General features: G+C 42.3%; 1 protein-coding gene across 1 annotated transcript in view; it reads right to left on the minus strand.

Moving 5' to 3' along the window:
• LOC306740368 (tetratricopeptide repeat protein 28-like) overlaps window positions 1-15,242 on the minus strand; it is a gene marked incomplete at its 5' end in the record, with an annotated part of 159,006 nt that overhangs the window by 54,888 nt on the left and 88,876 nt on the right. The window contains 3 exons of the mRNA XM_079222506.1: window positions 1,064-1,194; window positions 2,086-2,358; window positions 8,267-8,414. Coding sequence (XP_079078632.1) covers window positions 1,064-1,194; window positions 2,086-2,358; window positions 8,267-8,414 — 552 coding nt within the window. The remainder of the gene's footprint in view (window positions 1-1,063; window positions 1,195-2,085; window positions 2,359-8,266; window positions 8,415-15,242) is intronic.

Consider the following 15,242-nt stretch of genomic DNA (forward strand, 5'->3'; position numbering starts at 1 on the left):
GGGCATATACACACATACAATAACAAGTTAAAACATTTAATCAGACATTTGACTGGCCAATTACTGTGACAGCTAACCATGTGCAGAGCAGTCAAACTCTCACAGCAGACACTAACCTTGCAACCCATCTCTATCTCTAACCTTATTACATGGCAGAGGGTTTTTGGCAGTGTCGTCTGTAAACTCATAACTATACATCTGCTCTGCACATATCCTGAAACTGTGAGAGGGAGAGATGTCAAGGGGACCTCTCTGGCCTCATTCTTCAACTGCAAGTTTCATTCTGGTGCATTGTGTTGCATTTGACTGGACTGTTTAAATGTCTCCTGATATCAGGGAACACAAACAAGCAGGCCTGCCGGCCTGTTGGGGAGGATAAGGTATGAAGGGGAAACGGAGGCCATTCTTCTCCTTGTGTGACGGGAATTGTGTTGAAACAAGCACCTCCCCCCCCACCCCTACCAATGACCTGGTTGGCCAGAGAGAGCGAGAGAAGCCTGAGATAAAGTGAGGAGTTCAGTCTGTCAAATTTTCCTCCCTCTTCTTCATTTTCTCAATTCCCTCCCATTTTCTCTGCCCCATATTCAGAACAACCTAATCTGTGTAAATTACATTCCAAAACCGCCGTATGTTACAAAGCCCCAGACTTACTGCTACATGGACCAGATAAACATCTGCCTAATATCTGCATAAATGGTTTGCATTGATAATAAGGTGAACCAGCTGCTAAGGCTATCCTCTTGGCCCCTGCTACAACTGCCTCACTCTCTCTCCTCCCGATTACCTTCATCTGTTCTCCGCACCAACTTGACACCCATGTTTTTAAATAGACGAAGAGCAGCAGCATCTCTGTGTCCTTCAGCCTCCTCCTTGAGATACCCTCTAAAAAGCCAGAACAGAGAAATGCTGGGCACAGCACAATCCCAGACCTACATATTGATAAGAGACTCAGAGAAATGTATACTTTTCAACCTCAAGTCATTGTCCTCTGCAATAACAGTTTTTCTGCTCTATCCATTTGACACATGAACACGCCGTCTACACACACATACAAACATATTACCTCTCTGTCCTTTAGCTTCATGGCCAGAACAAGCTGGTTGCGATGGTTGGTCAGCGCTTCTCGATAGTTTCCCTTGGAGAAGAATGCCGAGCCCAGATTCCCATGAGCACGGCATTCCCCTGTTTGGTCACCTGAAGACGAAAAAAAACAAAAGAGATGAGAAGAGCCAACAAAGTATATTTACAGTACAGCCAAGGTGATTATAAAGCAACTGGTGTTTATTACACATCATCCCAACGCGACTGTTGAACAGCGATGCGATGAACCACATCTATGCCACTGCACCCTTAAAAGGGAAAGTGGCCGTTATAAGTTCTCCACAGTAGAGCGGCTTCTGACAGCTGGTAGTGTTGATCTCAATGCTCCAGAGGGTGAGAGGGGAAAGCCTTATTATTTCTGCCTGACAGAGAGGCCCCACAGACAAGGCCAAAGTAAAGCGCAAGCTCTGTGCTCCACCTGAGAACCTCAGCTCCTTATCTCCAGCTGTTCTACCCAGTCATGTGTCAAACTGTGTGGGGGTGAGGAGAGTGGATGGAGCCAGTCTGTGCTTCTCTCGGTTTTCATTTCTTTCCCTACTTTACACAATTGTTTTCTTTCCTTAACCGCCTTTCTCTCAAACCATCCTGCCTCCACCTATATGAACACCCACGCAGTAAATTCATACTTGTAGTTAGTGACATCTATTTTTGACAAAGAAATGGATTTATTCCTGCCATTTTCTTGCACAGCAGTAGGGTTCAACCTCTGGGGAATAGAAATGTCTGAACAAAATTTCACGGCAATCCATCCAAATGTTGTGCATCACTGGCTAAAGTTAATTGGCAACCATTTTTATAATTTATTGGTCGTTTATGTCATTTCTTCATCTTCAAGACCTTAATCTCTGGGACATTGTGTTCTGCACATTCAGACAAATTCTAAACTATTAATTCTAAAAAAAATTCAACAGGCTAATTCATTAAATGTTATTTGATGCCCTAATCTACTTTATTATTCCTTCTTTCCCAGTTCAGGCCTCTTACCTAAGGTCTTGGACACCTCCAAGTCCTGCTGCATGTAGCCAGTGCTCTTCTCTGTGTTGCCCAGGGACCAGTGGGCGCTGCTGAGGGCTGAGAAGACGGAGCCACGTAGCTTGAGGCTGCATGTGCCGATTTTCAAAGCGGCTTCCAGCACCACAACAGAGGCTGTGTGGTGGCTCGTGGTCAGCAGCTCCTGGCCAATCACAGACACCACCACAAAGGGACTTTTGTCCAGCTTCATCTTTTGCAGCTGCTGATAGGTGGGCTCGAGAGACTCTGTGCAGGAAGAAAATGAGTAAGACAGAGATTAGAAACAGGCTCCAAAATATGCCAAAAAATAACATTGCGCTTACGTGGCGACTGACAACAATATGTGATGTTGATTGCAGCAAATGTGTTACACGTTTATCTGACTGATGAATTCAGATTCTTCTGTTTTCCAGTAGTGGTTGTGTTTTGTCTGCCTGGACAGCCGCCTATAGCTTGGCTGAGTGATGGCTTTCACTGACAATTTGACAATGTATCAACATGTGAGCCATTTTGTCTGTTCCCTCCACTCTGACTGGGATAATCTTTGGCAATTTCCCACAGCAATTTAGAGCATTGTGGCAAAATGTCTTTACAAACCACAAAGCAAAATTACATTTCTGCCTTCTGTTCGTGTCAGTTGATATGGTTGTTTGAGAAGAATACAGAGGGCTGAGTGGGTTTTGAGATCGAGTTTAAAGAGTGATGGGGAAACTAATGCAGCTAATGCACAACAGTAGCAGCAAGAGAGAAATGCAGAGCAAAGGAGACACACAAGGTGACCTTTGAAGAGGCTGAAAATGCACACAATGACATAAATCAATGGTAGGTCGCGCGGGATTTGGGATGCACGGCCCCTCCAGATTACAAAGCCCTCTGGCAGACACCAACATTGGGGGTGGAGGGGGGGGCAAGCGGCCCAAGTGTGTGTTTGTGTGTGTCAGTGTATATTTGCACTCATGTATAGGAGTGTATCTTGGGGATGCTTAATTCTCATGACCCTATATCTGCAAATATTTTGAACAGGATTGCTACTAATTAGTTCAAAGCGCTTTACTGAAGACTGCATGCATGGTGTTACTGTGCCTGTACAAACTGGCTATGTGTGGCTGTGTGTGTAGTCTACAACAAGCTTTCATTAACCGTATCTTACATTTGTTTAGACACACATTTAGGCACAAATGAATAGTCACAATAGTTCTTGGAAACACACAGATGATAAGTCACCTAGACACACACAAACGCACACACACACACACACACACACACACAATATGAGATGCTTCCCCACACAAGCACTCAAAAGCATAACTGATGATGCTCTTTCAAGAGCATAGCTTCTGTTCCAGCAGTTGGCAGAATGTCGTGCTTACGGAGCCACTGTGTGCATATTATATCCATTCATAGCTTGTAATTGCCTTTAGAGTGACACCGAGAGCTGAGACATAAATCAAACACAGAGAATCCTTTTTAAAAAGGTGTCATGGCTGCTGCATTCATAAACAGGTAGTTATGACAACATCAGCGTGTGTTGTTTCACAGGCACACATACACACACACAAAGTAAAATGCTAAAACTAAAGTGTTTATTAAGGCTTGTATCTAAATATCAAGCAATAATTACAACCTCTAACTCATTGATATGCACACAGCTTACAAGGAAGTCATAACAGAGTCCTTTCTCCCCTTTTGTCTGGTACTGTAAGAGGCTTTTTAAGGGTGCATTTGTAGCTAGGGCCACACCTTACTGTAATGACAGTACGCTCATGGACAAAAATACATATATGCAATGTACCAAATAATTACTCAGCCTAACATCTCATATGAATAAAAACATATGCCATGCACTCTCCCTCCTGTATTTTAGTAATGTGTCTCTCTGACGTCCCCACTCATATGTCCATTGGTTCCTACTGAAGATATACTTTTAAGTCACAAATATATCCAGTCAATATAAAAATAGGACTCGATAACTTTCTAAAACATGTTTTTTCAGCAGTGGATTTGGGGCTCTACTGAGTATTTATGGCAGTAGGATGGTGGAATAATCTCAAAATAAACTACAATGCTTGTTTTGATTGTAATGAAGGAGCATGTCATCCAGTGCAACACTGTGGCTCACTGATGTGTTTTTAATAGTTTTGGATTATGGAGCTTTGTGGCACAAACTTTATTAGGCTTTGATTACACAGACTTTCTTAATGATAGGATGAATTCAATGCAGGACAACAAGAAAACTATAGAACACAACCCTTATCCTTTACGTGATGATGTGATCATGTATTGATTGAATTTATCCTCTTGCTTCTTGTCTCCAGGGAGGTCAGATGTCAGGGCAGCCCCTCTGCGCTGGTGGTATTTGAAAATCAAAAGCACTCAAGGGTTCCTCAACAGGACAGGTGCTCATGAACACAGCCTCCAAATCCTCCAGTTTAAGGACAATGTTTTTCATGGCAAATGATCCAGCATGGATCAATAGCTGCCATGCGGTGAAACAAGCGTTGGAAATACCCGAGGGCAAAACTGCCCCTAAGAAATATAATTTTGCCCCTGATATCACTCGGACAGGGGCAAAAAATGCCCCCATAACTTCCACTAATAATTATGATAATTTTATGAACTTTATGAACAAAAACATCGCAGCCTATATGACCCGGTCCAGTTGCCAATGTTTTGGAAACTGGACCGGGTCATGTTTTGGCATGAAGAAGAAAAAAATGGAGCGCTTCTTGATCCGACCTGTGACTGCGAGTGTGAGGAGAAATGAGGATCAGCCAACACAGTCTCCGTCACCATCTCTGGCAACACGCCAGTGATAACTAGTCCACGGTGAGTGATAACTAGTAATAATTATTTTGAAATTATTTTCTTGGCCAATCAGCGTTAAGATGTCTACAGCGTCCCTCCAACATTTTATCCTTTCACTCCAAGTTGAAGTTACTGGCGATACGAATGACTCGCCACCCAAGTTGTGTGTCGTAATATTTTTGTCACGTTACCCCATTAAATCTTTCCCAACCTGTTTTTTTTAAATGGAAAAATGTAGTGTAGTGTAGTCATAATGTAACGTTAAGGAAGAGGACGCTCTATATGTAGCGCAGCTTGTTGCAGGGCTGAGATGAAGTGGAGCTGGGCCTGAAGGTGAAGGTCAAAACAGACGTGAAATGAGTGCAGTACAGCTTCTCAGTGTCCCAGTATTTCATAAAAATTGATAAAGCAGGCTATGTTAAATGCAGCCTCTGCACCAAGGAGATCAATTACAGTAAAAAGGGCTCACCCTCTCTTCACACTATTCACACAATACAATCAAACGTCAGTTTGCGTTTAGTTTTTGTTCTTTGTTTTGTCTGTCCTATCTGTATTTCCTGTACTAGGTAGGTACAACGTGATTAAGGTAACAAAAAAAATCAATAAATATAATTTTGAATTATAAAAAAAGAAAGAAGTTATAATTGTTAATAGTCGTTTAATATAACAATAAATAACCACATGGAAATAAGAATACAATTGAATATGTTTGTCTGATTTATGTTTTCTGTTCAAAAAATCTAATAAAAACACTGTAGACTAATGCCTAATAGTCTTATTATTGCCATTTGATGACAATTGCTCATATACTGTAAGCCTAAATAAGTATATTATTATTTTGAACAAAGGTTAAATGTTATTTCACAAGCCCCCAATTTGTTTTATTATGCCCCTGGATTTCAGTCAGTGGGGGAAAAAATGTCCCCCTAAAAGATATGTACATTTCCTACCATGGGTGAAACCATCTCTTCTGCGGTTTATCTGGAACCTTAATGTATGGAAAACCATCTGAAAATTAACGGCCAATGGAATAAAATAGTATGTGATTACATACATTATGAAACACAGCTTCCAATACATAAAACTGTGTGAGGCTGATTTCCCACAGCTCGTTCAATGATACAGATGGACAATGCTGATATTGGGGGGGGGGGGGGAGAATTGCTGCCGGGATAACCGGAAATGGCAGATGGGGAGAGGCAGTAAGAAGAGGGATGTAAGATCACACCAGTTTCCACCTGTGTGAGAGCCTTTTGTTGTGGGGAAGTACAGTATGAATCACATGAGAGCACAACAGTTGCTTGACTCTGGAATAATGAGAGGAAACCTTGATCTATGCAAGGAGGAGTGGAAGTGAGTGGGTTAGTGTCATATACAATTCAACCCTCTCTCCCTAAGAACTGGAGCATTATACATGTAATATTAACTTTACTGCAGAAACGAAAGAAAGCTTTGATGAATTCATTACACACTGTGTCCTTGAAGACATATGCCTTGATATTGTTCTCTGAGGTTCATTATTTGTCTTCCTCTATCATGATTTATTTATTTGCTTATTTGATATGGATGTCTTTGGATGGATCTATTTGCTCTGTGGCAGAAAATAAACATAAAGGTGCTTTTGGGAGGACTGTAAACATCACAGTGAGCCGAAATGTCTGTAGGTAGATAAATGTGTAAGATAAGTGAACACTGTAATCACAGCGAGATACAATCAGCTCTTTCTTGGCAACATGGCAGCAACATTGAGTATATTCACAGAAGGGAATAATGTGCTGTTTGCAGAACTGCTATAAGAGATTAAAGCGTAATTACAAATGGATTACAAGTGTAATTACAATGTTGTTACAACCCAAAACAAGAAGGTGGAAAAACAGCCGAGTGCAAAGTTTTCATGTATATGGGTCTTGTAATTACTTGAAAAGATATATATTTGTGGCTGAAGGTGTTGAAGAAAACTTTCTAAAAGCTTTAGCGTTGCTCAACTGCAATTCAAGAGGTGGGTGAGGTACCCTGGGATGAGTGTGCTACTGTACGTGGTGAAAAAAACAAACAATTGGCAGGAACGTGGCGCTCTTCCTCCATGAAGGAAAAAAGCAACGCACTCCTACCTTTCCCTTATCTGGGGACTTTGGCTGAGTAACACTGATTATCTTCCCTGTTTGCTGGCGTAACATTGATTATCGTCCCCTTGTGCCAGGAGCCCCTTTGAGAGGATCATCATTGCTCTTAATCCTTTGACCTAGCTACCTCTCCTCAACACACCTTGGATTAGGTCCTCTGCTGGTTGCCTGGCACCGTGGGAAATAGGGTAAACAATTAAGAGATTAAATGGCTTGGGCTAAATGTTGTTCTTCCCCTACAGAGAGAATCCATTCTGGTCCATGATGCTCAGGTCTGGGCTAGCACCCAAAACCTTTTCTTGTTTTGGCTCCAGTGAGAGGCTTATACACTCAGTGTTGCTCGCCATTCTTTATTCTCTTAGCGATATTTTTTTTCATCTGCATTTGCGCACAAATATTCAGCGCTGCACTGTATTCAATCAAAGAAAACCTGATTCCTCACTGAACAAAGCCCTTTAGAGCTGGTGATCTCATTGTACAGTTCAGTAAATTTGGGATTATAAAACAAGGCCACATATATTCACAGGCGCAGTTATCACAAAACTTTGGAAAAAAAGAGGAGGACACAGTGAGACTGCAGGATGACTCAGTCTATTTTGGCAGTCACTACCATACAGATCTGAAGAATCTTAAATCCTCTGCAGTGGTCATCTTAGGTAAAATTGTTGCCAGGTTTGTCTTGAGGCTCATTAGGCTGGCCCACAGTGATTACTCATGCACAGGTCACTGCAGTTGGCTGATACAACAGATAATAATTCATAACAGAAAGAACACATTTAGTAACAATCTTGGCTTGAATGCGCTACTTATAAATCCACTCAGCTTTAAGAAAAAGGCTTACACAGGGGCAGACACAGACAATGGCATTAGTGTTGGATGCTCATTAAGATAACGGGCTATCTGTGTGTGTGTAATCAGCCCGTCTGACAATACGATATGCTGAGGCTGCAGGCGTCTAGCCTCAGAGTCCAGCAGTAAGTACTTGACACCAGCAGTCAGTCACAAAGACAGACAGACAGACAGCCTGCCGAATGGATAAAAAAACTGACAGGTAAAGTCACCCCAACACGCTTATTGACTGACAGAGTGTGAGGATTATTTCACAGACAGCTGTTGAGGGACAAAACATGTGGAGGTGGTGAAGCATACAGACGGCGACACCAAGACACATGAACACGTCGTCTACACACACATCTACAAACATATTCCGCAACTAAATGTCTTACCTCGTAGCGGCGACTTCATGGCAGCTTCGACCATGCCCACCAATAGCTGGAGGCTCTTGGGGTCTTGGGCCAGCCCGGAGGCGAAGGCGGCCAGGGCGTCGGCATGGCGACCAAGGTACTGAAGGGCAACACCCTGTCGGAAGTATGCCTGAAGAAGGAGAGAAGTAAGAGGCATCAGGGATCCAGTCTAGTGACCCAGCATGGGGCTTTATACAAACACATTACCAGACACACTCATTTCACGCCATTTGCAATTTTTCCACACGAGCAGTTTTCTGAGCATGGCACCTCTCTTCTCTGTATTCCCATAATAAAGTGATCACTGGGGGTTTTGTACTTGTTAATTGGATTAAAGGTTTTACATAAATGCACACGTTACACTGGCTGGCTGCAACTATTGTTTTTCTCTTTAATATTTTTGCATTCTGTTTGCTTTCGGAGTGAAGTGCACGACAAAGTAGAGGAGTGGCATTTCTCTTGGGCTGTGTTAGAAAAAGAGAGAGAGAGAGAGAGAGAGAGAGAGAGAGAGAGAGAGAGAGAAAAAGGAGAATGAGAGAGAGCTACTTACTCAAGTCTGTCTGTAGCGAAATAAAAGAACACCCATAAATACTATGTGCATTCCCTTTGTCGGGGCTCAGTTATAAAATAATAACAACTGGCCGGAGTCTGTTTTTGCCATATTTTCACATCAGATGAGTCATGTTTTGGGCATGAGAATCGCTCTTCTAGCAGACAGAAATTAACTACATTTGTCATCTAGTCTGTTATTCACAGAGCTGAGAAAGTCACATTGTTGTGGAGTATAATAATTCAGCCCCACTGAGATAAACCGCATGCGACTGCTGACATACTGTATCTTTCTGTGAGAGACCAAAATGTTTTGGAACATTCTTCAGATTGAAAAACTAAAACAGACGCCGTCTCTGGGATCCAAAGCTCCCTCAATAAGTGTGAGTTTTTTTTTTTCATGTTCACATGAGAAGAGAGAGAAGAGAGATGTGTTATCCAAGCAAGTTTGTAACTCAGAATGTTTGTGTTTGTGGCTTGATTAGACAATAATCCTAGTGAGTTGTTAAACCTGACTCTGGTCCAGTCTAGTAACTGTACCAAAGAGAGATGGAACTAGATCCAGCTCATTATAAACGATCCAAACGACTAAATCCCACCCTTGAGAAAGCAAACCGCCTCAGAATAGACATCAGAAACGCATCATTATAGCAGCAAAGCACGGGGGGAAATGAGGGACAAGCATTGTGTGGGGCTAAGAAACAAGAACATGACAAAAATGTACACTGTTAATAATTTTAACCTTTCCTTCGCTGGTGTTTTTATGTTTTTTTGCTTTGGAAGTCAAAGATGCCGTCTGGTCACCTCCTCACTAAGCAGTCACTCTGCTCACAGTGTCCAAAAGTGACACCAGGCCTAATTTGCCATTAGCATCTAAGAGGCCTTTTCATTAGTCTTCCCAAGCCTCTCTGTTAGCACCGCTAGGCAGCAAAAAACGGCGGCGAGGATTAGAGAAAATGAGACATGACATTGAATTCATAGAGACCAGTAATTAATTTAACTTCCGTCCGAAGCCCCCCCACTGAAACCCAATCTCTCTCCGTACCTGCTGCCCCCCTCAACATCTCCCTTTGCTTGCATCACAACTTCATTGAAAATGACGAGAACAGAGATTAGATTCAAAGCATTAACCTTTGTTCTAACACTGTTATTATCAGCGGGGAGTGCAGGCCAGGGTATCCGCTCAATATTAATTGCATCTAGTGGCGGTGGAGTTTGGGCAGAACGCATTGGGGAGAGTGGGGAGGCCCACAAACGTTTCGCCCGGGGGAACAAAAGACATTTAAAAGCACTTCTCCCTTTGATTAGATTTAGCCTACTTGTATGACTGCTCACCCAGAGATCTTTCTTTCATTCTCTTAAGCGGCATGCCTAGACTGAGACGACCAGGGAAAGAGAGCGAGATTTTTTTTTATAAAATAAGGCTCACTTCAAACAAAAATGGCCAACTTCTTTAATCCTTTTATTTTACCAAAATGCTGTCCTACATACGGCTGAAAGACTGTGCAGCATGCAGTAAAATAATGCAAACACAAGTACGAGAATAAATGCATAAACGAAAGAGCCATGACAAAAATGTAAAATGCTGGATGGCACATTGATTCTATCATTATTCTGCCTTCAAAACACATAATAGCTGCACAAACACACACACACACACACACACACACACACACACACACACACACACACACACACACACACACACACACACACACACACACACACACACACAGGCTAACCTCCACTTTTGCATACACAACCCAACAAGCCAATTCAACCAGTGATGCTCATAAAACAGACGGCTCACAGGAATTTGCATTACAGTAACTCAATACGAGCGTAGGGGAGCACCAAATAGTACATAAGAGGACAACGCCGCAGATATAGCAACAATAGATTGGTTATGCTATTGGCATAAGGCATTATGGGAGACAACATTTTCTTAATTCACGCTTGACAGGATATTTTCTAAGAACACAGCCACATCTGCTTAGAGCTGCTGCTACAGTGATTAGCACAGACGGGGAGAGAGAGGAGAGAGGAGAAGGGGAGAGAGAGAGAGAGAGAGAGAGACAGAGCATTACAAGAAAAGAGAGGGCTCCACAGATTAACTTGCCCTGTCAATTTACAGCATTACATACACAACAGAATGGTACAAGTCAGTGCTTCATCACAGCCAAAAAACATCTCCCTAAACAGGGTGCATAGAGCATGACTCCTGCTAAAGCAAAGTTCACAGAACACAGGCCCTCCTGCAACAGGATGCATCAGTTAGGCATCTTGTACAACATGACGTCCACAAACCAAAACTTCTATAATGTGTTTGCCTAAAATGTGGGAAGGTGTGTCATTTTTACCCGTGGGTAAATTCTGGGAGCGCTGATGTGCATGTGTAGTGCATGCGTGTGTGTGTGTGTGTGTGTGTAAAAGAGAGAGGGAGAGAAAGAGAGACTCAAGAACATACGAATAAAAGAGGATAAAAGCTTTTCTTGTTTCTCGAACATTTTAATCTTTCATGAATGCTCGTTTGATGTAGTTTTAAATATTCATGTTTTTATGCTTTGGAGGAAGAGGGAAATGATGCAAAAAAAGAGGAAGAAGTGATTCACTCTGGTACACTGTGCTACACAATGTGGGGATCCAACATTCTCCGCACATATATGCCCACACAAGCTCTTCCACACAGTCACATTCGCTCCCTTTCTCCCTAACAAGACACTTACAATGACACATGGACAATTTTCTTTCAGAGACAGCTCTGTTGTTCACAATAAGGCTCTCAGTCAGAGCAGCTGGACAAGAAGTTGACAAGATTAAGATTGGGAGTTAGGTGCAAGACCAGCTGTTAGTGGCTCCTTTCCTATTAGCAGATTAATACCGTCCTCAACATATGTCCTTGCCTCCTTCTTAGGCTCCTCGTCAGAACCCTTTAACCTCAGAGTTGTCATCTGCCCCTGGGAGCGTGTCTATGTTTGAGCTTGCTCAAAATCTAGGCATAACAGGCTTAAAAGAAGAATTCATTGAAAATCTATTTTGTTTCACTGTGCTAAATGGGCATGGGTACAACAGGAGAATGGTTTGGTTTGGTGTGAGGTGAGGTGCACACTTCTGCCTGATCCAATTAATTGTACAAATGTTCCTCATGTTACATCTTAATGTAATGCTGTAAATGCTGACAAAAAACATACCGTCTCCCAAAGATGTGGAAAACCTTACTTGGTCAATAGGTTGTTGCAGATGCTTCCTACATACAAGTTGATTTCCCCAGGTTGTATTATGAAATGTATGCAGTGCTTCAAAGAACGAACACTTAGTAAAGACTGCCCAATCTTTTTGTTATTTTCAGCAAGAAATCAAATTACTATGGTAATTTGCAAATCCTTTGTAACAAGGGCATTGGAGCTAAAAACCACCCCTTGTCATCCAGACAGTTAAAGCCGGTTCCTGCCACACTTTCAGAGTTGGAAAATCTTAACCACAATGATGTCTCTCTAAACAAACGGTATAACTCGTCCCCAACGAAGCAAGCTAGCTGTCATTGAACCGGCCGCTCCAGCTGTGCTCCAATGGCCCAAGGACTTGTGGGGCTTGCTGTGCCCTCATCGCTGATCAACAATAGAGATGCTCTAAAATGTGGAAATCAATAAAAGCTGCGTACGCTCCGTTTAAACCGTGCCACACCCTTCTGTGCTTTAGTGTGTTTGGGATACGCCTGCTGCAGATGGTTTCTGATCACTCACAGGGCAGTTGGTGCCAATGTGACCACTCTCAACAGAACCCCTGCTGCCACCATAATGGAACCCAAATAAGACCATCAAATAGGGACAGCAGGCTACAAATACACTGCACACACACACAAATACAAACTGAAGAAAAATACATCAATAACTCCTCTAGCAAACCACCCATCTGTCTCAAACAAACATGGATTCCTTGAAATCAGCTTTCCACACAGGCAAGGACACTGGGATCAGATTAACACTAATGGTGTGACAGAGACAAAGGGATTTCTGCCTTTATTCCCTCTGTTTCTTGGCTCTTTAACTATGGGTGTCGTTGCCTGGTTTCCAATGTGACCTAGAAATGTCATGTGTCGACCAGGGTTTCAGACATCCCTCTCAAATGTTGTCTACAACACTTTCAAGGTGACAGTCAATTTGCAGGGTACACAAAATGTCAACTGCTTGAATTTAATATCCAGGGATAAGTGTCGGCCATGACAAATTAGCTGCATAACGTAAAATGGAATGACTGCTGCTTTGGGTCTTCTGTCCTTCAACTTGACAAGCTGAAAGCCACAGTACAGCACAATGGAGCCTGTACTTCAATCTATTTTGAAGCTATAGTCAGTGAGTTTCTACCCAACTTCTGCAGGTACAGATCTCTTTCCCACAGGACCTAAAAAGGTCTGATGTCGGTCCTCACAGAGGCAGCAGTGGGAGAATTACACCCATTGCCTTGGGCCAAACATAAACCTCTGGCCTCGAGGTCACTGGGATAGAATCATGACACAGCTGCCTGTCTATTACCATCACCCCAATCTAATAAGACCAAACCTTAAACCAGCAAACATCCCTGACCTACATCGATCATGTGTGTGTGTATATGTATTGTGTTAGTGTAGGAAAAAAAACAGTGACAGACTCATTTTTCCTCACATGGAGTAAAAGACTTCTGCATTAATCCAGCAAATCAATGACTTTTTTTTTTTTTTTTTTGCATTTTCAGGATTTTGTTTTCTCCTATATGCTGACTGGAGGGCTTTTTGTGGAACAACCCTCTTCAAGTCCACAATGATTTTTATGATAACATAAGCCACACCAAAGGTGCATGTTATGCACTTATGCAAGTCAAATTAAAGCACATTATAATCTGCATGTAGGTAGACGCAGTAAAATATTTATGATCCATTGATGTATACCTCCCTAAGGGCGTTGTAGACTTTGGTGATTGCTGTTCCATCCAGTCCTTAATTAGCCCATTAGATTAGATGGCTATAATGAGAGCAAATTAAAATGATCTTTCTTTGTGGAGATGGCAATTAAAGGGTAAATGTTTCATTATTCAGTAAGTGGTGACAAAAGGATCCAGGTAAAATCCAGAATGTCTGGTAGAGGCTTTCAGCACGAGAGACATTGTAGTACTCTCTTACAGCTGCGAGGAATCGATTAGCAGGCTCACATCAAACTGGCAGCCAGCCCCGGACTTCAGATGGGAAAAGGTCATAGTCAGGTATGTGGAATCAATGCTGAGCACTCTGTATTCACTGTGTCTACTATTATCTGACTGGGGGATGGTTTAACGTTTTCTAAAAACAATTACCAAAAGACAAAGAAGTTTCAACAAAGAAGGTCAGGGCTTGTGATTGGGGACGGTGTCATGTTGTGCACATCCATTGTGACAGTCAAAGTGAAATAGGCATATATTTTTCCTTCATCACAAACAGATGAAACAGCACAATAGTAGCAAGCTGTGGGGAAGGGACCTGCTGTCACAACACAATGTTTGGCAGAGGGAATTCAATTTTCTTTCCGCTACGTGCATGTCCACCCTAACTGAGGGTTTTCAACAAGGAAACAGCCCAATAGAAAATGATAAACCCGCAGATAAAATGGCAACATGCCTATAGATCATTCCAAGCATGATAATTCCAATGTTAGAAAAACCATGTCACACTCTTCCACTATGATTTATAGCCCGATTTCTCACATGGATGCAGCTAGCATACTTGCATTCTGATTAGCATCTTAAGAGTCTTGAGATGTGAGGCTGAGAGGGTCAGGGTGCTAAACACATTTCCGTGCCCCTCTCGACTAGATTTTAGGCTTTGCTCTGCCTGAGCTTTGCACACGAACCCCACAGCCACAGGGGCTGACTCTCAATTAAAGTAGGCATTAATTACTTAAAGGAGCTTTAATCAATCAAGGCCAGATGGTGAGCCTGGAAAAGAGAGCAAACTCTGGGTTCTTTCCACCCTGACTAGACCTGAGGTGGCCATAAAAGGCTTCAATACAAAATACCTACAAGGCTTACATTTTATAGTTGTGTAGTAGAGTATATTTGGCAATCAAAAAGGCTCATCAAGCAAGAAGTTGCGATCTCTACAGAAAGATGTGTTCACTGTCAAAACTGAACCTCTTGCTAATCATTAAAAATGCTCATAATAGAACTAAAACTCACTTTTTGTAATACAAGTTGTAGGTCCTGATTATGCAAAGCTAATGCCAATTGAGTAAGCAGGCCTGACCATATGTGTCCCTGATGTGTTTAGCCCCACAGTACCGACAGAAAAGGCTACTTGGCCCTGGCGCTGTACTCTCCTGGCCTGAGGCACCACATCCTCCATCTTCATTTGTACTCCCTTAATTGGCTTTGACAGTGAACTCAAGCATGGCTGAAAAATAAC

Source organism: Taurulus bubalis, assembly GCF_910589615.1.
Source record: "Taurulus bubalis genome assembly, chromosome: 8".
Classification (NCBI taxonomy): Eukaryota; Metazoa; Chordata; class Actinopteri; order Perciformes; family Cottidae; genus Taurulus; species Taurulus bubalis.